At 45.9% G+C, this 25,463-nt stretch overlaps 1 protein-coding gene across 1 annotated transcript in view; it reads left to right on the forward strand.

Annotated features, from left to right (window-relative positions):
* FA2H (fatty acid 2-hydroxylase) overlaps positions 1-25,463 on the forward strand; it is a 57,739-nt gene that overhangs the window by 26,537 nt on the left and 5,739 nt on the right. Inside the window, exons 2-4 of the mRNA XM_006878608.1 lie at positions 4,533-4,625; positions 20,651-20,793; positions 24,754-24,860. Coding sequence (XP_006878670.1) covers positions 4,533-4,625; positions 20,651-20,793; positions 24,754-24,860 — 343 coding nt within the window. The remainder of the gene's footprint in view (positions 1-4,532; positions 4,626-20,650; positions 20,794-24,753; positions 24,861-25,463) is intronic.

Below are 25,463 nucleotides of genomic sequence, written 5' to 3' on the forward strand. Positions count from 1 at the left end.
GTGTGCGGAACATAACACCCGGGAGGCTGGACTTTATGAAGCGGAGTGTGGGGTCATGTCATCGAGGGTCTTCACTCATTCTCAGGCATTGGCTGCGCCATCTTTGTTTCTAAGGAATGAATGGCTGGATTCCTCCCAAGACCGATTTGTTTGTTCTTTTGACAGCCGATATTCACCAGTCTTTGTGAGCATCACATTTCAAAGGCGTCAGTCTCTTCTTTGGTCTTCCTTATTGATCGTCCAGCTTTTGTATTTCTATGTTGTTGTGGTTATGTGCCATCAAGTCTCTTGTGAACCCTGCCCTGTCCGGAGCCAGTCTCGCTGTCAAAGCCTGAGTTGTGAGACTACTCCTCGCCTTAGTCTCCTTGTCTTAATCAAATGACTGACCATTGTTTTTGTTGTTAGGTGCCCAGGACTCATAGTAAAGCCATGAACAATCGATCTGAACCTTGCTGTATCCTGCACCTCAAAACATCCGTCCCCCTCCTTGTTAAAATCTGCATCTCCTGGAGGGTCTTCCTACTTCATACACTTGTCAGAAAGATTAGATTTACAGGCACAGAGTAAGCAGTCACCAAATAGTCATCTCTGTCATCATTTGGACAAAAGAATAGAAAATGATGTTGTTGTTGTTATGTGCTGTGGAGTCGCCTGCAACTCACAGCAACCCTCTGTACAACAGCTCTAAACCCTGCTCTATTCTGTGCCAATCTCATTGTCTCTGACACACCCACCCCTATTACCTCAGTCACTGAATCAATCCATCTCATTGAGGATCTTCCTCTCTTACACTGTCCCTCCACCCTCCCAAGCATGATGTCCCTCTCCAAGGACCTGTCCCTCCTTACAACATGTCCAGAGTATGTCAGACGAAGCTTCAGGATCTTTGCCTCCAAGGAGCAGCCTGGCTCCATCCTCTCCAGGACGAGTCATTCTTTTTAGTTAGACTGAACATAAGGGTATAGCAAGAAACTTTTCTTTTTGGCATCATTGAGTCATTGCTGACTCTGGGAGATAACAGGGAGCTCTGGTAGCCTAGCGCCAAGAAGCTGCACTGTAATCCCAAAGGCACACAGTTTGAATCCACCAGCTGCTCTGTGATTTGATTTACTACCTCTGAAAACCCACTGGATGGTCAGCTAGGAGTTGAATCTGACTCAGTAGTACACAACAACAAAAGTCACAATAGACAAAATGCCACCTGGCCCCTTGCCCTCATCACAATGAAGTGAGTCTGAGGATTTTTGTTTTCTCTTTATTGGTATTTTACCAATACCGAAGGCCATTATCTTTGATCTTTACCAATAAGTGCTTCCAATTTTCCTCACTTCCAGCAAGCAAGGTTGTGTCCTAGCACATTGCAGGTTGTTTATGTATCTTGCTCTGGTCCTAATGCTGCCCGCTTCTTCACACAGTCCAACTTCTTGGACTCTTTGGTCAAAGTACTGATTTAATAAGTATGGTAAAAGGAGAGAGTTTGGAAATGCCGAAGACTTTGAATCTAGAATAAGGTGACTGACAAAGAATGGCCCTAAATGGCATTGAAGGCGATGGCAGGGATTACATACAGATTGTGGGCAGTTGGAAACCTCTCTAGGGCAAAAAGCAAGGTCATTATCAGAGGGAAGTACACTTGAGGGTCTTCTGAACTAGTACTCACACCTCATTGCTTGGTGGATGAATGAGAGCAGTTGGTATGGATGAGGTCTTCATGGTGGGGTTGGGTTGCCATCATGTTGTCCATGACTCATAACAGTCAACAACAAATCAGAACCTTGCCCTATTCTGCACCATCCCCATGACCTCTGGCATGCTCAAGTTCATTGTTAGAGTCGCTGTGTCAATCCAGCTCCTTGAAGGTCTTCTTTATCTTTTGTTGACCCTCTGCCTTTCCCAGCATGGTATCTCATTATTGTTGTTATGTGGCATCCCGTTGAATGTGGCTTATAGCGACACTATGAACTACAGGCCTGAACCGTGTCCTGTCCTGTGCCATCCTCATCCTCTCTGACACATTTGAGTCCATTGCTGTAGTCACTGTGTCAGTCTATCTCATTGAGGGCTTTCTTCTACTTCCCTGATCCTCCATCTTTTTTAAGCCTTCCCTGACGATATGCTGAAAATCTGCTAAATGAAGCCTTGCCATCTTTGTCTGCAAGGAGAACTCTGGCTGTACTTTCTCTCAGACATATCTCATTGTTCTTTTGGCAATCCATGGGATATCCAGGACGCTTCTCCAGTACTACAGCTCAAAGGCATTGATTCTTCTTCTGTCAACCTTATTCATTGTCCAGCGCTCAGATGCATAGCAGGTGACTGAAAAGAACAATGGCTTGAATTAGGTGCACCTTAGTCCTTAAACTGACATCATTGCTCTTCAGGAGTTTGGAGAAGTTCCTGACAGCAGTTTTCTAAAGCAGTGATGTCTCATAGGAGGGGAGAAGGAAAAAAGAAGGGGGACATTGTGATACTTCAAAAAGATTCCCAGCCCTTGAAAAGGTGGCTGACATGGATATGGTGGGAGGACAAACCCTGCTGTGATCCACACTCGTCCAGTAACCCATGGTGAGACCTTCTCACATCCAAAAAAGGGTCCTGGGAACAGCAGTGTCAGCAGGAGGTGGGAGTGCTGGTGGTCTTCAATAGTCACCAACCTGTGTTATAGAAGAGAAGGGGTCATGTATAGTCCTGGAGGGCAGAACCACCTGGAGGTGGTACTTGTAAACCTGGAGACACCCAAGAATAAGGGAAGGGTTTCTAAGGCCTGGAATTCTAGAAAATGACCTGACATCCAGTGAGCTGGACAATGAACAAGGAAAACCGAAGATCTGATGCCTTTGAATGATGGTGTTGGCAGATGACCATCCCATGGGCTGCCAAGTGAGCATGTGTGTCTTGGGAGAAGTGCGGCCAGCATGCTCCCTGGAGGTGAGGATGGCAACAGTGCTTTGCCCACCCGTACTCTGGGCATGCTAGCCGCAGGGGCCAGCCGCCGGAGACATGCTTGGCAGAGGGCAGCCAGAAAGAGGAGGAGCCTCAGCAGGACGGATGGACAGGCTGGCAGCAGTGAGCTCGAACATGGCAATGGCCGTGAGGATGCAGGGCCAGGCAGGGTTACGTGCTGACGCGTGTAGGGTCACTAGAGGCCATTCCTACCTCGAGGACGCCTAACAGCAAACATCCCTAATGACACACGTCCCCAGCGACACACGTCTCCAGCGACACACATCCCCAACGACACACGTCCCTAACAACAAACGTCCAGGGCAGAGCGGACCCTTGAGTGGGAGGGATGAGCGCTCCAATCCAGGATGGGACAGCGTGGTCGATGTCTTCTCTTCTATTGCCAGTTCTTGCTGAGGTGCAAGCGTCAGGGGCTTGGGGGGTACGCAGGGGCCCTAAGGTAGTCCTTTTATTCTGTGAGAGTGACAGGGGTTGCCATGAGTAGGGACACACTAGGGCATTTTCAGGATAAAGCAAAATGGCAAAGACCAAGATCCCTGAACTCGACCTGAAGGATGGTTACACTGGCTTTATTGGGACATTTCACTGTGTGACGCTGGCATCTCTTCACTGCTCTCAGGAGGTCGTGTGCTGCTCTCCCCTATTAAAACAGTAACCTGCTGACTAACAACACTGAAATACACAAACCAAGGGGGACCACAAATGCCCACTTTTGTTTGTGTGGCACCTGGCTTTTCTCAGCAAATGCAAACCTGGTCACTGGTAACATCCTGCTCTCCTGGATTTATTTGGAAGTAAAAATGTGAGAAAGGTGACTAGCAGCCAGCTAGTCTGTCCTTTCCTCAGCAGTTGTCAGATGCTTAGCTCCCAGGATCCCTCCCAGGCCACCCAGCACCAATCCACCTCTGAGCCCCAGGTACTTAGGGTGTGGACACCCCGCCCTTCCAGGAGGGGACCCTATATTTGACTGTAGCGCTGGGCTAGCCTTCTGGCCTCACCCACGTGATGGCAGCGCCGCTGGGCTGTGTGACTTTCCCAGTACATTCCATTTCCTGTGACTACAGCCCTGCCAGCCCCACATAACCTTGAGCCTACTGGGACTCCGCCCTGTGTGTGGCTGCTGACCCAGACTGGGCTCTGGGGAAACCTCCTCCCTGGCCTTCTGCCTCTGTCCTGGGGGCAGCCTGTGACCCTGGGGCTCCAGGGAATTAACTGAGGAGGGGGAGGTGGGCCATCACCAGGTGTGGTTACCAGGGAGCCTGGGCGACACCCTGTCATTCCCTGGGCCTCAACACCGGCCAGGACTGGGGTGACACGTAGCCTCTTGACTCTCCCGGATCTTCCGCCTCTTGGTTTGGGCAGAAATATCTTTTCTTAAAAGGCCAAAGAAAGTACAGAGAGTAATGCCACCCACATCAATGTCAGTCTGTTTTCAAAAGTGCTCGGTACTTTCGTCCACCCTGCCTCACTCATGGGGCTCATCCCCCACAAGACGGGGGCCAGCTCCCCAGGCTTAGCTCTCCCCCCACCTGTAAGTCATCACCTCTCATCTCTTTCCCTCTTTGCAGGGCTCCTTGGAGAACGGGACTGGGACCTCCGCGGAAACTCAGAAGACAGACCTTGAGATCGAACCAAGGTTGAAAGAGGTGGACTGGGAGAAGGTAATTGCCATAGGATGGAGTGGGGACTTCGTGGGGCTCGGGGCAGGGAGAGAGAGGTATGGCATCAATGGGAGTGGCATTTCCTGTGCCCAGGAGCCCATCCACAGCTCCCCAACACAGGCTGGGCAGCTGGCTGCTGGGATGGGGGGTGGGTTCTGACAGCATCGTCTACAGGGAGTTGTGCTGCTAACACACAGACACCACGTCTCCAGAGGTTCCAATCCACTAGCTATTCTGAGGGAAAAGGCGGGCAGTCACCTCTTATGCTCAAGGGTCAGTTCTGGCTCAGCGGCAGTGCGCTGTCTGCTCAGGACCAGGTCCCTCTCCTGGTGAAGCAGAGGGCCCCGACCAGGACTCCTGAAGCCGGGGACCGTGCTGAGATCAGCAGGGCTGGCTTGGGCAGTGCAGGATATGGAGCTGCCCCAGGCACCAAGCAGCAGTCCTGCCGGTCCAGGTGTGGGAGACCCTAGGAGAGGGAGGCACCCAGGAAGAGGTTCGCTCTCTGGATTAGAGGCCAGCCTCCTGCTGTTATAAGCAGACACTACTTGTTCATTCCATGAGCTCTAGAGAATTCAAGGTCAAGGTGCAGTACTTAAGGGTCAGGGTAGCCGTGGTAATGTCAGGGCAGTGGGGTGAGTAAGACCTGGTGCCATGTAGCTCCAGTCTCTGTCATGACACTATCCCAGTGTCATGCTGCATTTCTTCTTGGGGAGCCACGAAATGCTTTACACCCAAGAGTGCCCAGGCCAAGTGCCTTCTGTGCAGCTGGGACACAAGGGCCACAGGGCAGGACTCTGTGCTCAGGAAGCTGTGGGCTGGGCTGCTTTGGCCGGGACTCCAGGAGACCCAGGAGAGCATCTCCCAAGAGTGGGAGAACCTGGGTGCCATAAGAAGGGTCACCTCGGGGTGCTGACTGGGAAGCTGCGAAGCTATTGTCCCCTGTCATTTCCTTTGGGGTGGACACATCACCTCTTTGCCCTCAGTTGGTCCCCAGAGGAGACGAAGGTGTAGTCCAGCCCGCAACAGCCAAAAGAAGAGAAATCTAGAGAGAAGAAGGGCGCGCCTCGCGTAGGGTCCCGGGACCTGGGTCTGACCCTGGGCTCAGCCACCGTTGTCCACTGCCAGGGGAGGGGTCTGGATGTGTCCAGGGGCCAACTCTTCAAATGATGGGCTTTTTTGGACCTCTTTGGTGACTTGGGCTATAGTGTACATGGGGTGATGGAGCGGGCAGTCAGCTTCAGTGGGACAAGGGCCTCAAAAACTGCTGAAGCTGGGAACATGCCCTGAATCAGGAGGAGCTGCAGAGGGAAGAGAAGGGCTGGAGAACAAGGAGGGGGCCAGGCTGGGTGTGACCTGGCTGGGACTATGGGAGGCAGTGAATGGTACTGAAAGGAAAAGCCGGGAGGGCTCTGTGGGGGCGCCACTGTGAGCTTGGTTCAGGGGCTGAGTGTTGGAGAGCTTGGAGCTAGACTAGAAGACTGGGCAGGCGTAGGGCAGAGAGGGCAGGAAAAGAACCATCATGAGGGCCAGTGGGGAGCTATCCCTGAGGCTGGCCAGGGACAGCCAGGACCAGCACTCTGAGGGAGGCTCTGTCCAGAGTCCCCAGGCTGCAGGCTCCCAGCTGATCCTGGCCCCACCATTGCTGGTAGCTCAGGGGAGCTCAGAACCCACTCAGCCCAGGCCCACTGTGGGGACCACATTCTGAAGAAAGCATACACCACTCCCCTTTCCTGTCTTTCTCTCTGCCTCCTTCCTCTCTCTGCCCCTGAACAGGAGGAGAGGGCCAAGGACTGGGCCCACAGTGGGTGTAGAGGCTGGCTCTGGCCAGGAGCCCCCACCTCGGGGCCCAGGAGGGTCTGCCTGGGTGTTAGAAACTGGGCTTCCAGGGTAGATGATGAGCAGAGTTTCTGTCCTTTTTTCAAACACTTTTTGAAAAAGCCCTCTTCCTCCTCTGATTCATCCATCACGTGGTCTCTAGGCTCTTTGGAGACCAGGAGCCTGGGAGTGCACAGCCCCAGAGCAGGAAGACTGTCGGAGCTGTGTCATCTGTTTGTGACTCAGGCTAAGGCTTGATATCCATGGGGCCTGGGCCTTGAGGGGCCTGGAGAGACCAAGAGTGTGGTAGGGTGGCTTTGCCTGCCTCCTCTGCCCCAGGGTACAGGGGCTGCCTAGTTAACCAAGCTTTTCGTTTAAGGTGAGCCCCTCTTGAGTGCTGCTGAGGAAGGTGACTCCGCCATCCCTAATGCTGCAAAGAATGAGGGGAGCGGGGGGAGTGGGGGAGGCAGGTAGAAGATTCTGGAAGGAGGAATCTTGACTTCAGTCTCTGCATGGCATTCTGGTAGAACTCTTTCTAGATCATTCAGAAAACAGGCTGTGGCTCCTCCCCTGTAGGCATCTCCCTATTTACCCCAGCACAGGTGGGGTTCTCCTGCTGTTCCAGCTGTGGGGCACACCTGCTCCAGTCTCCCTGAGTCCCAGTCTCCCCAAATTCCAGCCACCCCTTTCAGAGCCTGCCCCTCCAGCCTTCCCCACCTTCTGCCTCCTGAGAGCTGGACTGAACCAGTGTGGAAGAACCCCCTGGTTCAGCCCTCTGCACCTTTAGCCTTCTAATAATTAACATCTTTATTGAGTTCTTCCTGAGTGCCAGGCACTCGTGCCAGGCACTTTAAACGTGTTCCCTGCACTCTGATTTCATCCTGGCAGCACTGGGAGGTAGAGGTGATCCTTATCCCTCTTTATCTGATGAAGGTGTAGTGTTCAGTCTCCCTGCTGATGGGCCTGGGGGGACTCCTGAGCTCCCTCCAATGACAGGCCCCCTTGGGCCCTTGACAGTTGGCCAGGTCTAAGCCTCTGAGGCCTAGGAAAACAGGAGAGTGACAGGAAAGAGATGTTGAACGGGTAGAGGTGGCTTCCAGCCCAGCCTCGTGTCCTTCCACATCCTCCCCCAGGCCAGTCCACACCCATCACCAGTGGGACCTGTCAGTGGGCGGGCTGCCTGCCTGCCTTCAGACAGGTAGAATCAGCCCTCAGGTGGGTCCCCTGTCACGCACACAGTTTCTGACTTTGGGGGCTACTCCCAGAGTCCCTGCACCCGGCCTAGGGGCTGATGTTGGCCACATGGCTTAACGGTTTCAGGATGTCAGGTAGGCCTCCCGTCTGAGAACCAGAACACCCAGGTGAGCGTCAGTCTGCCTCGAGGCTTCTCAGACCAGCCTCTTAGGGTTCTCCTCCTCTGGCCTCCTCTCTCTCCTTGAGCTGCCCCGCTCCCCACAAGAGAAGGGGACTAGAGGGTCCAGTTGTCCCCAAGATCCCCCAGGGACCTCATCGACCTGTTCTGTTCTTGCAAGGCCCTGGGTCGGTGGTGTCTCCTCCCTCTTCACAGAACTCCTGCCCCTGTTTACAAGAGCTCAGCCCTGCCCAGAACATGCCCCCCACCCTGCCCAGAATATGCTCCCCACCCAGAGGTGAGGTGAGGTAGGTGGTCCCCCAAAGAAACCCTGGAAGGCCATGGACAGAGCAGGCTGAGAGGCAGTGACAAGGACTCAGAAAAGGTGGCAAATTCTTTTTGGGTTTTGTTGGGTTTTTTTTGTTCTTACTCCTCTGCTGGTTGGCAGCCCAGCCTCCTTCCCCCAGCCCAGCCAGGGGCCCTGGAGCTGTGCTCTCTGGGTGTTGGGCGTTGGGCAGCATCTTTTGAAACAATTGCCTTCACTCATGGCTATGGGTGGGAGGAGCTGTGGGCACGGGGAAGCTGCCCTTTCTCCCCAGGTTTGGAGGGGATACAAACTTCAAGCTCCCCATTCCTCTGCTGAGGCCACCCCTGGGAAGTATTCTGTGTCACGCAGAAAGAGGAGAAACTGGGGGACAAGAAGTGGGAGAGCAGGGGGCCTCTCCCCATGCCAGCAACAGGCCCTTCCACCCACCCTCCTGCAGCAGGCTGCCCTTCCCTCCTGCCTCTGCTGTGGCCACATTCCTGGCATGGCCTTCTTTCTTTCTGCTTCTCCCGTTGGGGCAGGGGAAGAACTGGCTGAAGAGGGTCATGTACCTCAGTGGGCCCCACTTGGGTTCGCTTTGAGCCAAATTGACCCCAATCTTCATCTGCTTCCTGGACCCCGCCTGCAGCTCAGGACTTTCATGTTCACCTCTAACCCACCTAACAGGCCCAGCCCAGAGCAGTTTCCAGGAGCGTCCATATGCTCACCCGTATCACTGGTTTTTAGCTGGCTGACCTGAGAGGTCACGCAGTCTCTGACGACAGAATGAGACACTGTGAGCCCTTTGTTTCAGCCACAGAGACAGTCCATCTTGTTGAGGGTCTTCCTTTTTATGTCTGACCCTCTCCTTTGCCAAGCATGATGTCCTTCTCCTGAAAACTGTCAGTGGCCAGTTCTCCCCTCTTTTGCACCCATCCAGCTCCCTACAGAGGCTGCCTGATCTTTGCCAGTGTCATATTTCCCCAAGTCTCAGAGAGGGAAAGGATGAGAAGAGACCAAGACCAGACACTGGCCTGGGACGAAGACAGGAATCTGTGTGAGAGGAGAAGGGGCCAAGGGAACTCTTGGCAGCAAAACTAATCTCCAGTCACCTCTGTCCTTGTTGGATTCCAAGTGCCGCCTCCTGCCATCCTTCCTTCTCAAAACCAGCTCCCAGCCACCTGCCGTGCTGGAAAAGATCATAAAGTGTGAGGTGTTCGACATGGCAACACGCAGCTGAGAGAGAGCCTTTTCTCCTGTCAGCAAGACTGGGGAAAAATGCATACGTGCAACTAAGTACATCTGCCAAGGACAGGGACAGGGATGCAAGTTCCAGCTTTTTGGAGTAATGTGGAGGAGGCTACAAGCTAAAGGAGAGGGTTGTTGTTGTTATTGTTGTTAGGTACCATCGAGTTGAATATGACCCATAGCAACCCTATGAACAACATATCTGAGTCCTGTCCTATCCTGTGCCATCTTCACACTTCCTGACATCACTAGCACACTGGCAGTCATATATCAGTCCACCTGGTTCAGGGTCTTCCTCTCTTTCGACATCCCTCTACCTTTCCAAGCATGATGTCTTTCTCCAAGGAGTAACCTCTCCTAGCGACATGCCCAAAGTACGTGAGATAAAGCTTTATCATCTTTGCCTCCAACGAGCACTCTGGCTGCACCTTTTCCAAGTTTGTTTCTATCTGTTTGTTCTTTTGCCAGTCCATAGGATATCCCATACAATTCTCCAACATTACAGCTCTAAAACATCTATTCTTCTTCTGTCATCCTTATTCATTGTCCAGCTCTCAGAAGCTTAGCAAGTGAATGAAAAGACCATGTTCTGAGTCAGATGCACCATAGTCCTTAAACTGACATTGTTGCTCAATAATTTGGAGAAGTCCCTAATTACAGATTTGCCCAATGCAATGTCTCCTGATCTCCTGACTGTTAGTACCAAGGATATTGATAGTAATTTGTGGTTTCATGTAAGAAGAAGCCATTGACAGTCTCAGTTGTTGTTGTTGGATGCCATCAAGTTGGCTCCAACTCATCGCGACCCTAAGTACAACCCTACACAGATGATATGGATTAAAAGTGTTTTGTATGTGCCAAAGGTATGAAGTTGGGGTAAGAGGGCAAAGAATGGAATGTCATAGATTAAATTGTGTGAGCCCCAAAATACGTGCCACATTGACTTGGTCACGATTCTCAGTGGTTTGGCCATTCTTTAATAATATCATTTGGCAGCGATGTGATGATGTAATCCTCTCTAATTATGTGATCTAATGTGATGAGCCAATCAGTTTAAGGGGATTAGAGTGGGATGCAACACTCTTACTCCAGTTACAGTCAAGATCCATTGTAAAAGTAATTTTCTTGAGATAAGGCCTGCATTATCTGTTGTAAAATGAATGTGGCCAGTGTAGGGGTGGCCACAGCTCATCTGTATTAATTTCGCAGGAGGAACAGGCCCCAATCACAACATCCACAGTACACAATCTATTCCCATGAGACCAGACATGCCAACCACCCCCATGTGCTCCCTGAATGGATTTCTGCCAATTCTAATACCAGCCATTCCTCCCAAAGCTTTTACTGGCTCTGCTACTCTGTTATGATGGCCACACAGAACCTCATTAATGGTTATGGAGTTTATTAGAGAAGCTAATAAATTATGATTCGGGAGAGATGGGGTCAAGGGGGGAAAAAAAGCCAGGAGCAAAGTGCATCCTTTGGACTCAGGGTCTCTGTGCTGCAAACCTCCGAGGCCCAGAGGAAGATAGATGCTATGACAGATGGAAATTTCTAAGGAAATACAGACTCGTCAATGCCGAAAGGAGACAAGGGCTTTACCATGAGAGCTAACACAGAAAGGAAATTTCCCATAGAGCTGGTGCCCTGAATTTGGACTTCTAGTCCCCTAAACTGTGAGATATTAACCTGCTTGTTAAAGCCACTCACTTGTGGTGTTTCTATTACGGCAGCACTAGGAGATCTGGTAGCTTAGCGGTAAGGAGTTGAACTGTCAACCCAAAGGCTCTGAGTTCAAATCCACCAGCTACTCCACAGGAGAAAGAAGAGCAATCTCCTTCCTGTGGCTACTGCCTCTGAGGACCCTCTGGAGGGTCAGCTATGAGTCACTTCCAACTGAGTGGACGATAACTAAGACACCAGCCACCGTGCCTGGAAACATTTCACACAGCCTAGTCCAGCTTCTCATGCATGTCCAGTCCTTTTGGGCTGTTCCCCTCACAGTGCAGTCTGACATTCAGGTTGGACCCCTTGCTGCCTAATCATCTCTCTCCATGTCTCAATTGAATTACATTTCTAAATCTTGTACAGTTTTTCTACTCATTTGAAAAAAAATAAGGGCAAAATGGGTTGAGAGATCAAAATCCACCCAAACTCCAATACTAGGCTAAGATCAGGAGTTACCTGGCTACATCCTCATGCAATAGCTAGAAATGTTTATCGGCTAAAGTAGCAACACTTGGATGAAGTGCACAAGAAATGGTACTAAGTGAAAAATGCATGTTATCTTCCTTTCCAGCAAACACTGATGCCAGCTGTGAAATGTTGAGAATGGTTAAATCTGTTGAAGTAGAATGTGGCCTAGTGGTGGTTAAGGGCTAGGGGAAGGGACCAAATGCTTAAAGTTTCCTTTTGGGTGATTAAAATATTTGAAACTAGACAAAGGTTATTATTGTCCAATACTGTGAATCTACTAAATGCCACTTTATTGTTCACTTAAAAATGTTTAATTTTAGGGGAGCTCTGGTGGCCTAGTGGCAAGAAGCTGCACTGCAATCCCAGAGGTGCATGGTTTGAACCCACCAGATGCTCTGCCGGGGAAGGAGGGACAATCTCCTCCTGTACCAGTCAGATCTGATTTGATGATACACACACATAATAATAATAATAATAAAAATAAATTTTCATTTTATGTTATATGAATCTCATCTCAATGGGGAAAGAAAGTTAATAGTAGAGAATATTTTTTAAATTTTATTATTGTGTGTGTGTACCATCAATCAGATCTGACTGGTACAGGAGAAGATTGTCCCTCTGTCTCCAGCAGAGCATCTGGTGGATTCAAACCATGCACCTCTGGGATTGCAGTGCAGCTTCTTGCCATTAGGCCATGAGAGCTCACTAGTAGAGAATATTTCTAAATACTTGATTAATGCAAATAAAGTGAGAAAGAAAAGAAAGAAGGAAGGAAGGAGGAACTGCATATAAAAGAATTAGCATTAAATATAAATCAACTAAACACTCAAAAGACAGTAATTATCTGGATAGGTGGAAAAACAGAACACAACTACTTGCCTACTGCAAGTGATGATCTTTAAATGTAAAGACAAAAAAAACAGGATAAAGGTAAACGGATGAGAAAAGATTCAGCATGCAAACACTTAAGGTCTTATGTGTTTTTAATCCCAGACAAAGTGGATTTAGAGATGGTGAATAATACAAATGTTTGCAGTAATGAAGAGGCTGATTCCTCAGGAAGACAGAAGTGGGAACAATGAATGAATGAATGAAAATCCAAAATCTCTGTAAATGTTAATTAAAATTAATAAAATAAAATTTAAAAAATATAGAAGACAGAAGTGGGTAATCTTGAGCAAGAGACAGTCTCAGCTTCATCATCTGCAATATTAATGGGATGCAGGATCTCGTCGGGATACAGCGAGGGTCAAGTGGTTTGTCTCGGCAGTGTTGAGAACAGTGCTTGGCATGTTGCAGATGCCCTTTGTTATTGTCATTGGAACAGAGCCTCAAACTTTCACTATGACCTTGATCCAGCTTCTCCTCAGGTGGGGTTATGCAGGCTGCTGTGTGATAAAGTGTAAACAGGTCACTAGCTGGTTCCTCCAGTTCTGTTTCCTGGTGGTGGATGTATGTGTGCATGTGTGAGTTTGTGTGTGTGCACATTTGTGTACATATATATGTGCCTACGGGCATCAGTATACATAGATGTGTGCATGGATGTGTGTGTGTGTGGAGACCTGGGATAGTAGAATGTGGAAGGACGGAGCCAGAATGACTCTTTTTATCTGCTGCAAAGGTCCTACAGACTCAAGGGATGAGGCCAAGAAGACATGGGACTGGGGCCAGGAAGGGATCAGCGACGAGGCTGGGTGTGGTTGATTGCCCGATTTAGCTGGTGCTGTCGTGAATGGTTCCAGCTTGACCTGGGTCACAGCAGGAAGTAACTCCCTGCCACAAGAAGGCAGCCAGTACCCAGGCCCTGCCAAGTTCTCATGGCAGGAACCACAAGCATCTTTGGACCTTTGCCGCAGGTCACGGTCAGAGGAAAAGACTGGCTGCTTGGCCTGCTTGCCCTGGGAACTCCTACTCTAAACATGCTGCAATTATGGGTATGACTTTGCCTCCAGAACCTGGATGACCTGTTGGGGTCCAGCAGCCTTGGGCCTGGAGGCCTGTGGAAGGAGGAGATTCCCACTACAGCTTTGGGAAGATGGGTCTGGAGCCACTGGGTCTTTTTTTGTGTGTGTGTGGCAGGCTTCTTCCACCTGTATCTCTGCTCTTCAACTTTCCTACCATTCCCTCCCTTCCTGCCTGCAGTAGCCACCTCTTTGCCTTGTATCAGAGTTTGATTGCATCCCCATCGTGTGCTGGACACCATGGGAATCCATCCTCACTGCTGGTAAGGATGGTGAGTGGAAAGCACACCTGGCTGACCAAGGAGATACAGAGGGGCTCTGAGAGGTTAGGCTGGCCACATACTAGGATCCCACGGCTGCTAAAGGCAGAGGCAGACTTGGAAGGTGCTCCCTGACTCCAAGTTCATTGCTTTTTTATTTAATTTACTGTTATGGGTCCAGGTGAATCTTCCTAAATTCATTAACTCTTCAGCGATCTTCAAAGGTTCCCTGTTGCCTAGAAATACAGCTTTCCAAACTTTTTGGATATTGTGTTCCAATGAGTAATGCTTTTTGAACACACTTTCCATTATGTGCATATTCTCACAATTTACAAATTATTTGCATATACCACTATACTTTAGGATTATGTGCATTGTAAAAACACTTAAAAATGGTTCAAAGGTGATGTAAATATTATTAGAGTCTATTTTTTCCCCTCCCACCCTCAAGAACCAGCCTCGGAACACATATCTAGCCCTCAAAGACACTAGGACAAGAGTTGGGAACACCAGCCCTGACCCTGGTACAGGGTGTTCTGTTATCAAAACCCCTCAGCACTTTTCCCTCCAGCTGCTGCACAGACAGTGTCAAAATACCAAAAGGACTTCCCACAGTTGTTCTCAGTCCACATCCACGTCCCTTTTCAGTTTCCTGCTTTTTACTCTTCCCCTGTCTAAATCCTCTGTGTTTTATAAGCTCCAATGCAAACCCCACGTTTCTACAAAGCTCTTATATGACCCTGTGACAGCCAACCTGCCTCCCAGTTGCAGCCTGCCTTCAATCACCACTAAACCATCGTATTTGTCATGTCTCATCTTAACTGGCATTATTATTATTACGCACCTTTAAAAGCCTTGAAAACTGAGACTCAGAGAACTCATGTAATTTGCCTAAGTGGTGGAGCCAAGATTTGTTCCCAAGCTAGACTCCAGAGCCTGAACACAGATTAAGCACGAAGTTAAATGAAGCAAGGATGATCTCTTACATTCCTGTTTGTTCTTCCAGCACTTAATGTAGAAGTGTAGACATCCAAAATCCTAAACAAATTAGTGACTGAGTGACTGGGTGTGGATGAATGGATGAGCCAGGCCACCACCAAGGGGAAGGATCTCTTTCCTTCTGGCACAGAATGCTCTTGCTCCTGTGGCTGAATCGTGGTGTTTAGAGATCAGCAGCAGCATTCTGTGTATCTCCTCTTGACTGATCTTCCTCTGTGGTGTCTGTATCCTTGGGCAGACTTTGCTAGCTCCAGGCCCATGCACTGCCAGCTAAGCAATTCCAGCAGGAGAAGAGAGTGGGCCGGCACATTGAGGACATCTTTGTATAATTTCTCGAACTTGGGGGAGCTCTGGTGGCCTAGTGGCAAGGAGCTGCAACTACAATCCCAGAGGTGAATGGTTCGAATCCACCAGATGCTCTGCCGGGGAAGGAGGGACAGTCTCCTCCTGTACCAGTCAGATCTGATTTGACGGTACACTCACACAAAAATAATAATTTCTCGAACTTGTTGCTGTGTAATTCCAAATTTTTTCATCATTCCATTAACATTTAAATGAGTATGGAGATTAAAATCTTCACTAACTTTAACACTGCCTATTAATAATTGATCTGTTTTATCATTTAATCGTGACATTGGTCCTGGAAAGGCAGAATGATCTCAAATATGAGTGATAAGTATAGGAGATTCTCACTGATTAATTAAAACTTGTAACATAGTAAATAACATACTAATATTAGTATCTTGAGAAGGAATATATACTGTTTCTGTATTTCTAACAGTAACTCAGCATATTGTGAATCAGTAACTATATTCAAAGGAAAGTTTTTATCTTGCAACAATATAATAATAGCGTATAACTCAGCATATTGTGAATCAGTAACTATGTTCAAAGGAAAGTTTTTTATCTTGCAACAAGATTAATAATAGCATATTAATTCAGCTTGTTGAACAGAAGTCAAGTTAGTTTTAACCACTTTATTACCTTTACCAATTTAGAAGGGAGCTCTGGTGGCCTAGTGGAAAGAAGCTGCATTGCAATCCCAGAGGAATACGTTTTGGATCCACCAGATGCTTTGCTGGAGAAGGAGGGGCAATCTCCTCCTGCACCTGTCAGATCCGATTTGACGGTACACACACACAAAATAATAAAGTAAAATATTTTTTTTAAAAAAGACCTTTAGCAATTTAGTATAACCTGCATGCTTGCAAAGATCAAGGTTTTACTTTAGTATCCAATAAGTCCATTTACCTGACTTCCTTTTCTATTACAAACACTGGAGAGTTCCAAGGATTAGTTTAATATGACCTGTTAAATATTATTCTGAATTGATCATACTAAAACTTCTAATTTTTTAAAAAAAAAACCCTTCTAATTTCTCTCTAATTAGGGGCCACTACTCCACCCAGATTGGTTTTTCTGTTGGCCAAGTTAAGGGGAGAGCATACTGAGGAGCAGTGACCCTCATTATAAATGTGGGTATCCTACTCCTTTTCTTAAAAGATTTAGGCTTTTTAAAAACTAACAATCCTGTTTCTTTTCCCCTAATCCTTTTCCTGGAATGTAATTCATACACAGCATCATATTTTTTTGCCTGAGTTGATATGTAGGAATTTGTAATGTTGCTCTCCACTTATCAAATAAACATTCCTTAGTCCAGTGATACCCTTTTCCCTGTTTTCCACAAAACCCTGAAGGCATGTTTTGTTTTTTTTTTATTTTAATGAATGTTTATTAAAAACTTGAATTTCCATTCATTCATTATTGCACATTTTTCTCCCTGTCCCTCCTCCCCCCTAGTTCACTTTTTTCTTTGGAAAAAAAGTTCTTTCATTGTTATACAGTCTCCTGCCCCTCCACCCCTCAGTCCACTTTACTATGCAACTCTTAGTCTGGACTCTTGTCATGCCAAATACCTAATCATATGTTCCTTTAATATAGGTGTCTCCCTCATCTGTTTCAATGCCATCCATGTATTTTATTTATCCCCTCTTTTCTTAGTTTCCCCTCAACCCCCATATCAGTTCTGTTCTATAAGAGTGGTATTATTCAGTATTTGTCTTTGTGATTGAGATCTTTCACTCAGCATAATGTCCTCCAGGGTCACCCATTTTGCAAAATATTTCATGAGTTCTTTGTTTTTCAGTGCTGCATAATGTTCCATTGTGTGACTATACCACAGCTTCTCTATCCATTAGTTTGTTGATGGGCACTTGGGCTGTTTCCAACTCTTTGCTATTGCGAACAAAGCCACAGTAAACATGGGTGTGTGTATATCTGCTTGGTGACAAGTTCTGGTTTCTTTAGGGTATATTCCCAGTAGTGGAATTGCTGGGTCAAATGATATTTCCAACTTTTTGAGAAAGCGCCATACTGCCTTCCACAGTGGTTGCACCATTTTATACTCCCACCAACAGTGAATAAGGGTTCCAGTTTTTCCACAACCTTGCCAGCATTTGTTATTTTCTGCTCTGTTGAATTTTACTATTCTTACTGGGGTGAGATGATAGCTCATAGTTGTTTTTATTTGCATCTCTCTTAGAGCTAGGGATTTTGAACATTTTTTCATGTGTATGTTTGCCATCTGAATGTCTTCTTTTGTGAAGTGCCTATTCATATCTGGTGCTAATTTTGCAATTGGGTTTATCTTGTGGTGTGAATTAGTGTTTTCATATGCTAAAGTTTTTAACAAAAACTCATGGGCCTTGGGTTGAGATATTACTCTATTAATTGTTGTTGTTCTTGATTGTCTTTGAGTTGAACAGGACTCATAGCGACTCTATGAACAAAAGGCCTGAAGCCCCTCTACAACTATCGACATTTATCAAAGTTCATAGAGTTTCCAGAGGCATGTTATTTAGAAAGTAGATGCCACTCCTACTAGCATCCTTTAATCTGGATAGAATATCAGTATGTTTTTCATTTTTAGATTGTGTTGTTCTGATAAAGGATTGATCTCCCTTCCCCAAAATTTCTACTTTATCCCATGCTTGCATACAACAAAGTTTATCTTGTACAATCACAGCAGCATCATACTGTAACTGAGCTCACACTCCAAACCATTGACCTTTCCCCAACAATTGATCAGTAGTAACATTAAGAGGAAGATTTCTAGATAAAGAAATCCTTTCTATACTTGTAGCTTCATCAGCCCACCAAGTTCTAAACTGTATATATGGCCCAGATTCCAAAACTGTCCTGACCATGGATTCCCAATCATAAGGAATTAATATAATTTCTGTAGTTAATCCTTGTAATATGTCCCTTACATAGGTAGAATGCATACCATAAGTTAACTATGGCTTGCTTTAATTCTTTAATAGTCTTTGAAGATAACAACTGATGTTGATATAATTGATACCCTTGGGGAAAATCTTGATAAGGACACATATCCTAAACTGTTACTGGAAAAACAGAAGCTCCTTTTCCACAATTAGATAAATCATCTTTTTTTTTTTAGAGCTCTTCTTCATTTATTTGAATAAAATAACAAATTATTGGGGCCAAAAAAAATATTTGTAGTATTATTTATAACAGAATGATCATTCTGAAATCAACAGCATCACTGTATAAACAAAAGAGAAAGTAGCAAGGTACACATTGTAAATATTAGAAAAGCAACTGAAGAGTTAAAAGGTAGTGTTTTGCATGTAATTTTGGAAGCAGAAGTGGCATCCACTTCCTAAATAACATGCCTCCGGTAACTCTATGAACTTGATAAATATTGATAGTTGTAGAGGAGCTTCAGGCCTTTGGTTCATAGGGTTGCTATGAGTCATGCTAGACTCAAAGGCCATCAACAACATATGTATATATATAATTTCAAAAGGAACATCTTAACATTACAAACGTAAACATCTACTAAACACATGAATTTTGAGGACACTCTGGTGAAGTAGTCCATAGGGATTTGCCCAAAACCCACACCTCTCTGGTGGTTCAAATCCACCAGTGGCTCCATGGAGAGAGGCAGTCTCCTCTCATGCAGTTTATAACCTGGGAATGCAGTGGAGGGTCAGCTGTGCGTGGGTTCTAACTCGAAGGCTGGCGAAAATTATGTTAAGGAGCTGCAATGGTGGAGTGGCTACATCTGGGGCTGGTAAACAAAAGGCGAGAGATTTAAGTCATCACTGCCAGTCACGGCAGTGCTGGTGGCAGTCTGCAGGGAGCCACACTGCTGAAGCACAGGCTTGCACCTCTCTGGATCTTGTTTTGCCTGTTGTAAGACCATCAACATAGTTGTTAACGGCTTAATGTAATTACTCCCAACAAAGCACGATTCATATCACTAAATAACATAGAATCTGGAACTGCTGCTGCTGCTGCTGCTGCTGGGGCTATATTTTTATTTTGGTAATAGAATTCATTATGAAAACCCAATTTGTCTATTTTACTAGCAATTTCTAAAACTTGTGTACGTAATTCCTCATAAGGACTATCCTCCATGGTTATATTGTTTATTTCCTCCGGAGTTGGAGGCAGAGGAAATTCATCCTCCTTTGTATCTGATTCACTATCATCTTCATCTGATGAGGGTTTCTTTTCTAACTTTTCAGACATCTTCTTTTCAGACTGTAATGGTTTTAAAGCTAATGAAATCAAATTACATAGTGACCAAAACAGGAATCACATATCCCTTTTGATAAGCTCTTTCTAAAGGTGACAAAGTCTGTTTCCTGCCTTCAGATTTAACCTCCTTTAATGTAATGAATCTCTCTTAATTCAGATCCGTGCAAAGATTGAGCCATCTTTGTTTGCAAATTTTTTGGATTATAAGTATAATCCTTCACAGACATTTTTACTATTCTTGTCAAAGCCCTTACTGGTCACAAATTAATAGGAGTCTGTTCTCTTTTTTGATGTGCTCTTTGTAAAACTCACAAAATATTTTCTCAAGTTTTTTTTAATGTCTTACCCCTGAGCTCATAAGTAATTCTTTAATGAATGTAATAAACTGAGCTTCAGAGGATGACCTGTTCCCCATGGCTCTTTTTTCTTTCTTTTCACTTCTACCTCTGAGCTTTTCAAGCAATCGATTAAACTTCAGAAAATTTTCATTAAAGCTTTTCTATCTCTACCCTTGAATTTATATAAAAAATTCAAGGGGTGAAAAAAACCTCATCAAATAGCAAAATTCAGAGTTTGAGGATTTCTTCATGATCCTACCTTCAATTTTCCTGAAAGTTTCCTTTTTCTCGGGTGAATTTTCTTTTGGTTTACTGGTGTCTGCAAGAAAGTGAGAGAGAGTACGACTAACTACCACCTCTGCAAGTCCCTGTTTGGGCGCCAAAATGTTGTTGGCCAAGGAGAAAGAATAAAGAAAGAAATGGGACACTAAGAATGGAGGAGAAAACAGAGTGTAAAAGCAGGGGGCAAACAGCTTGAAAAACTGAAGCCCTCAAGCCATGCCTTTCTGTGGCTTTATTGAGAATGACTGGGAAATAAATCACAAAGAAAAATCATTTGCAAAGGAAGCTGAGTTTTTCTCTATTGTCAACCTTATGCTTATCTCAAGAGGGAGATAATACAATCCAAGAATTGTGAAGATGCCTTAGGTATGCCTGGGTGCTTGACCCCTGTGACCTGTCTCAGGGAGAATTCCAGCTTGCATTTATGCCTCCCACCTATCCTGATACAGCATTTGGTTAATTATTAATATTTAGCTTGATATTTGGCTTCCCGCAGTCATGGAACTGTCATAGGCTTCATTGCTGTGTCCAAGGGGCTGGGACAAATGGCTTGGGCAGTCTTGTGCCATGGCTGCAGAAGGTTGAGTAGACCCTCACGAACCACATGACTGAGAGGACATTGAGATTCTGCCATCAAGAGCTGGGAGAAGGAATGTGAGCAGTTGTGAGTGTTTAGTTCCCATTCTTCCTTGTCTCTTGCAGGACTTGGTGGACTGGAAGAAACCCCTACTGTGGCAAGTGGGTCACTTGGGAGAGAAGTATGATGAATGGGTACACCAGCCAGTGATCAGACCCATCCGCCTCTTTCACTCAGACTTCATCGAATCCCTCTCCAAGACCGTCTGGTGAGCCTGCTGTGAGCCCATCCTGGGCTGTCACTTTCTATTGATGGTGTCAACCAGATATGAAAAGGGAAGAGGCAGTTGAGGTCCCCCCAGAACCCAGGGCTGTGCTAGCAGCTCTTGCAGAAGATGAGGTATATCTTATGTGTACTCTACCCCCAGCATGCTTTTGACGACTAAGTGGGTAACAACTGAACATGTAACCAGAAACTGCTTCGGATGGTATCCTGGGTCTCTTTTCAGCCCATGAGGAGTTCCTGGGTGATGTAAATGGTTAACCATTGAATTAATAGCTGAAAGAATGGCAGTTCAAATCCACCAGAGGCATCTCATAAGTAAGACCTGGAAATCTGCTTTGGAAAGGTCACAGCCTTGAAAACCCTATGTAGTAGTTCTACTCTCTACATGATGGGTATCACAAGTTCGAACAGACTCAGCTAACAACAGTACCAAATGGGAACAATCCTGGTTGCAGTTGGTGCCTCTGCCATAAGAAGTCAGTGTCTGTTCAGCTACCTTGTGGACACAATTCCTTTCTATCAGCTCATCACAGAGATAGGGGCAAATGTATTTGCAGTCTCTGTTCTTTCCTTCTCTCACACACTAGATGTTTTGGCATCATCTTGACTCTAGGGATCATCTGTTGTTGTTGTCATCATTAGGTCTCATCTTGACTCTAGGGATCATCTGTTGTTGTTGTCATCGTTAGGTCCTGTTGAGTCAAGTATGACTCAGGGGCCCTCTGAACAATAAACCTGAACTCTCCACTATCCTGTGCCATCTTCACCGTCTTTGGTATATTTTAGCCCATTGTTAACAGCCACTGTGTCATTCTCCCTCCTTTCATTGACCTTCCACCCTTCCAAATGATGTCCTTTTCCAAGTACTGGCCCCCTAATAACATGCCCAAAGAAGGTGAGACAAAGCCATGTCATCCTCACCTCCAAGGAGCATCCAGCTTGCACTTTTTCCAAGACATACTTATTTTTTCTCTTGGCAGTCCATGGGACTCAGCACTCTTCTACACTACACCTCAAAGGCATCAATAACTCTTCTGTCATCCTTATTCATTGTCCAACGTGAGTCATCTAGAGTCCCTCTAATTAGGAAGCAAGTCACCGCCTAAAAATTAAATCCTTAAATACATCAAAGACTTCTCAAAAAAAATGCAGAGAGAACCTGCAGAGTGAAAAAAAAAAAACAAACCAAGTATGTGGCAATGATATATCTGACAAGGGACTCACCTCTCAAATGTACAGAAAACTCCAACACTTCAACAAGAAACAAATAGAAAAAATGACAAAATGGCCAGAGGACATGTACAGAGAGACTTCAGCAAGAAGACATTCAGATAGCCAGCAAACACATGAAGAAGTGCTGAAGATTATTAGCTATCATGGAAATGCACGTCCAGACAACAATGAAATATCATCTCACCAGAGCAAAAAGAGCAATGTTTAATAAGACATTACACAACAAATGCTGGTCGTGGTGTGGAGAGATTGGAACACTGAGACAATGTTGGTGGGAATGTAAAGTGGTGCAATAACTATGGAAAGCAGTTTGGTGTGTCTTTAGAAAGTTGGAAACAGAAGTATTATTTGATTCAACAATCCTATTACTAGGTATGTATCCTAAAGAAATAAGAGCTGGTACACAAACTGACATATTCACACCCATGCCCCTTGCGGCATTATTTACAATAGCAAAGAGTTGGAAATAACCCGTGTATTCATCAATAAATGATGACTAAGGAAACTCTGGTACAGTCACACAGAGAAGTATTATGTATCACTAAACAATGATCCAGTCAGTGCCAGGAAATTTAGAAGACAGCTACCTGGTCAGCTTACTGGAAGAGACCTATATATTTGTTCTCACTTCAAAGAAAAGTGGTCCAACAGAATGTGGAAATGGAAATTATTAAACAATATAGTTAATATAACATGCAAGTAAAATGTTGCTGAAAATTATCCAAGAACAGCTAGAACAGTACATTAAGAGAGAACTGCCTGAGTCCACGCTGAATTTAGAAGAGATCATAGCATCGGGCATATCATTGCTGATGTCTGATGGATCTTGACTGAAAGCAGAGAATACCAAAAGAATGTCAGCTTGTGTTTTATTAATAATGCAAAGGAATTTGACTGTGTATATCATAACAAACTGTGGCACACTTTAAGAAGAATAAGGATCCCAGAACACTTAACTGTGTTGATGTGAAACTAGACTAAGAAGCTGTTGTACTGTATGGTTTAAAATCAAGAAAGGTGTGTATCTGGGCTGTTTCCTTTCTCCATACCTGTTCATTCTATATGCTGAGAAAATCATTAAAGAAGCTAGATTTTACGGAGAGGAATGTGGCATCAGGATTAGGAGACTCATCCACGTTTGTTACGCAGATGACACAGTCTTTCTTGCCGAAAGTAAAAAGAACTTGAAACCCTTGCTGCAGACGGTCAAAGACTACAGCCTTCAATATGGATTACATCTCAACATCAAGAAAACAAAAATCGGGGAGCTCTGGTGGCCTCGTGGCAAGAAGCTGCACTGCAATCCTAGAGGCTCACAGTTCAAATCCACCAGATGCTCTGCCGGGGAAGGAGGGACAATCTCCTGTACCAGTCAGATCTGATTTGACGGTACACTCACACAAAAAATAATAGTAATAATAAAAAAGAAAAAATTTAAAAAAAGAAAATAAATCTTCACCACTGGGCCAATAGGCAAAATCATGATAGAGAGAAAAGATTGATGTTGTCAACAATTCCATCTTGTTTGGATCCACAGTCAGCATCGTTGGACCTCTCCAAAATGCTAAGAAGCAATGATGTTAATATAAAGACTAAAGTGAACCTGAGCCAAACCATGGTCTTTTCAACTACTTCCTATGCATCTGTAAGTTGAACAATTAATAAGGATGAGAGAAGAATTATTGATGCCTTTGAGCTGTGGAGTCGGAGAAGAGTACTGAATATCCCATGGACAGCCAAGAAAATAAGTATGTGTTGGAGGAAGTGCAACCAGGATGCTCTTTACAGGTGAGAATAGCAAAGTTTCATCTTACGTACTTAGGGCATGTTGTGCGGAGAGGTGAGTCTTTGGAAACAGATGTTAAGCTTGGAAGAACAGAGTGTCAGCAAAAGAAGGGAAGATCGTCAGGGAGGAAGATTGGCACAGTGACCTTAGCAGTGGGCTCAAGTATATCAGAGATGATGAAGACGGCACAGACTAGGGCAGGGTTCAGTTTTGTTCATAGGGTCACTATAAGTCGTACTTGATTCGATGGCACCTAACAAGAACAAAAGATTAAAAATTTGTGAAATATAGGACAACATGAATGACTCTAGATCAAAGTGTGCTGAGTGACACAAATTAGTCCCAAAAGGATAATTACAGTATTATAAGACACACTATATAAAAAGCTAAAGAAGGGTTCACACACAGAATCAATCTTAGAAGGTTAACAAGGATGAGATGGGAGGGAGAGGGAAGCAAAAATCAGTGGATAAATTGAATGAAGGGAAAGGAGGCCATATGGAGTAAGAGTTGTATTATTGTTGTTGGGTACCATCGAGTCAGAACCGACCCATAGCTGACCCTCCAGCAGGTTTTCAGAGGCAGTTAATCGCACGGGAGGAGATTGCCCATCTTTCTCCCAAGGAGCAGCTGGTGGCCTTGAACTGCAGGATTTCAGCACAGCTTCTTGCCACTAGGCCACCAGAGCTCCCTGGAATAATAGACATTTAATTACTTAAATTAATCAATTATGATCAGTTTATAATATTATAACATTTATGAATGATTGAATGAAAGCACAAGATGATTTGTAAACTTTCGCTTAAGCGAAATTCCCAAAAATAAAATTACTTTTAAAAAACCAAGACATACCAGTAGGGAGGCTGGGCCCTGTCAGACCCTGACTGTGCATCTCTCTCATCTGGTGACCCTCCCCCACTTCAGGTACAGCGTTCCCATCATCTGGGTTCCCCTAATGCTGTACCTCAGCTGGTCCTACTACCAAACCCTTGCCCAGGGCAACGTCCGGCTCTTCACGTCCTTCACCACAGGTAAGCCGGCTTCCTTCCTAACCCCTCATGGAGCGCCAGCCCCTGCTCCTCCCCTGACACCTCCCTGTCTAGCCTCTGCTCACCTGGGACAAGTCTTTCATTTCACATCCATCACCTGGGAGAAAGGAATCCTCAGCCTGCCCTTTAAGGATGAGGAAGGGAGCCTCAGAGAAGTCATTGTGACCCAGTTGTTGTGACTGGGATGTGGGTACTATGTGCCCCCACAGCTTCCGTGCTTGCCAGGAGGGAGCAGGTACCCTGAGGGGGCAAAGCCTGAAGGTGTGACCTCTCCCTTGGCAACATCAGGCCTCCGGGTATGTAATACCTGCCCACGTGGTCTGTCCATCCCAGTACAGCCTGCTTGAAGAGGTGTTAGCCTCGTGAAGAAGAGACTGCTGGTCCCTCAAGTTACCCCTTCTGATCACCCTCACCTTCCTGCCTGCGAGTCCCTGAGCCCTTAGGCCCTCTAGCTGCAGGCATCTCCCTGACATTTGGGTGAGAGTTGTTGTTGTTGTTGTTGTATACCATCAAGTCGCCTGTGGCTCATAGCCACACAGTAGCTCTGAACTCTGTCCTGTCCTGAGCCAATCTCACTGTTTCGGA

This window comes from Elephantulus edwardii, unplaced genomic scaffold (assembly GCF_000299155.1).
Source record: "Elephantulus edwardii isolate Elephantulus edwardi_28Jun2011 unplaced genomic scaffold, EleEdw1.0 scaffold00001, whole genome shotgun sequence".
NCBI classification, from domain to species: domain Eukaryota; kingdom Metazoa; phylum Chordata; class Mammalia; order Macroscelidea; family Macroscelididae; genus Elephantulus; species Elephantulus edwardii.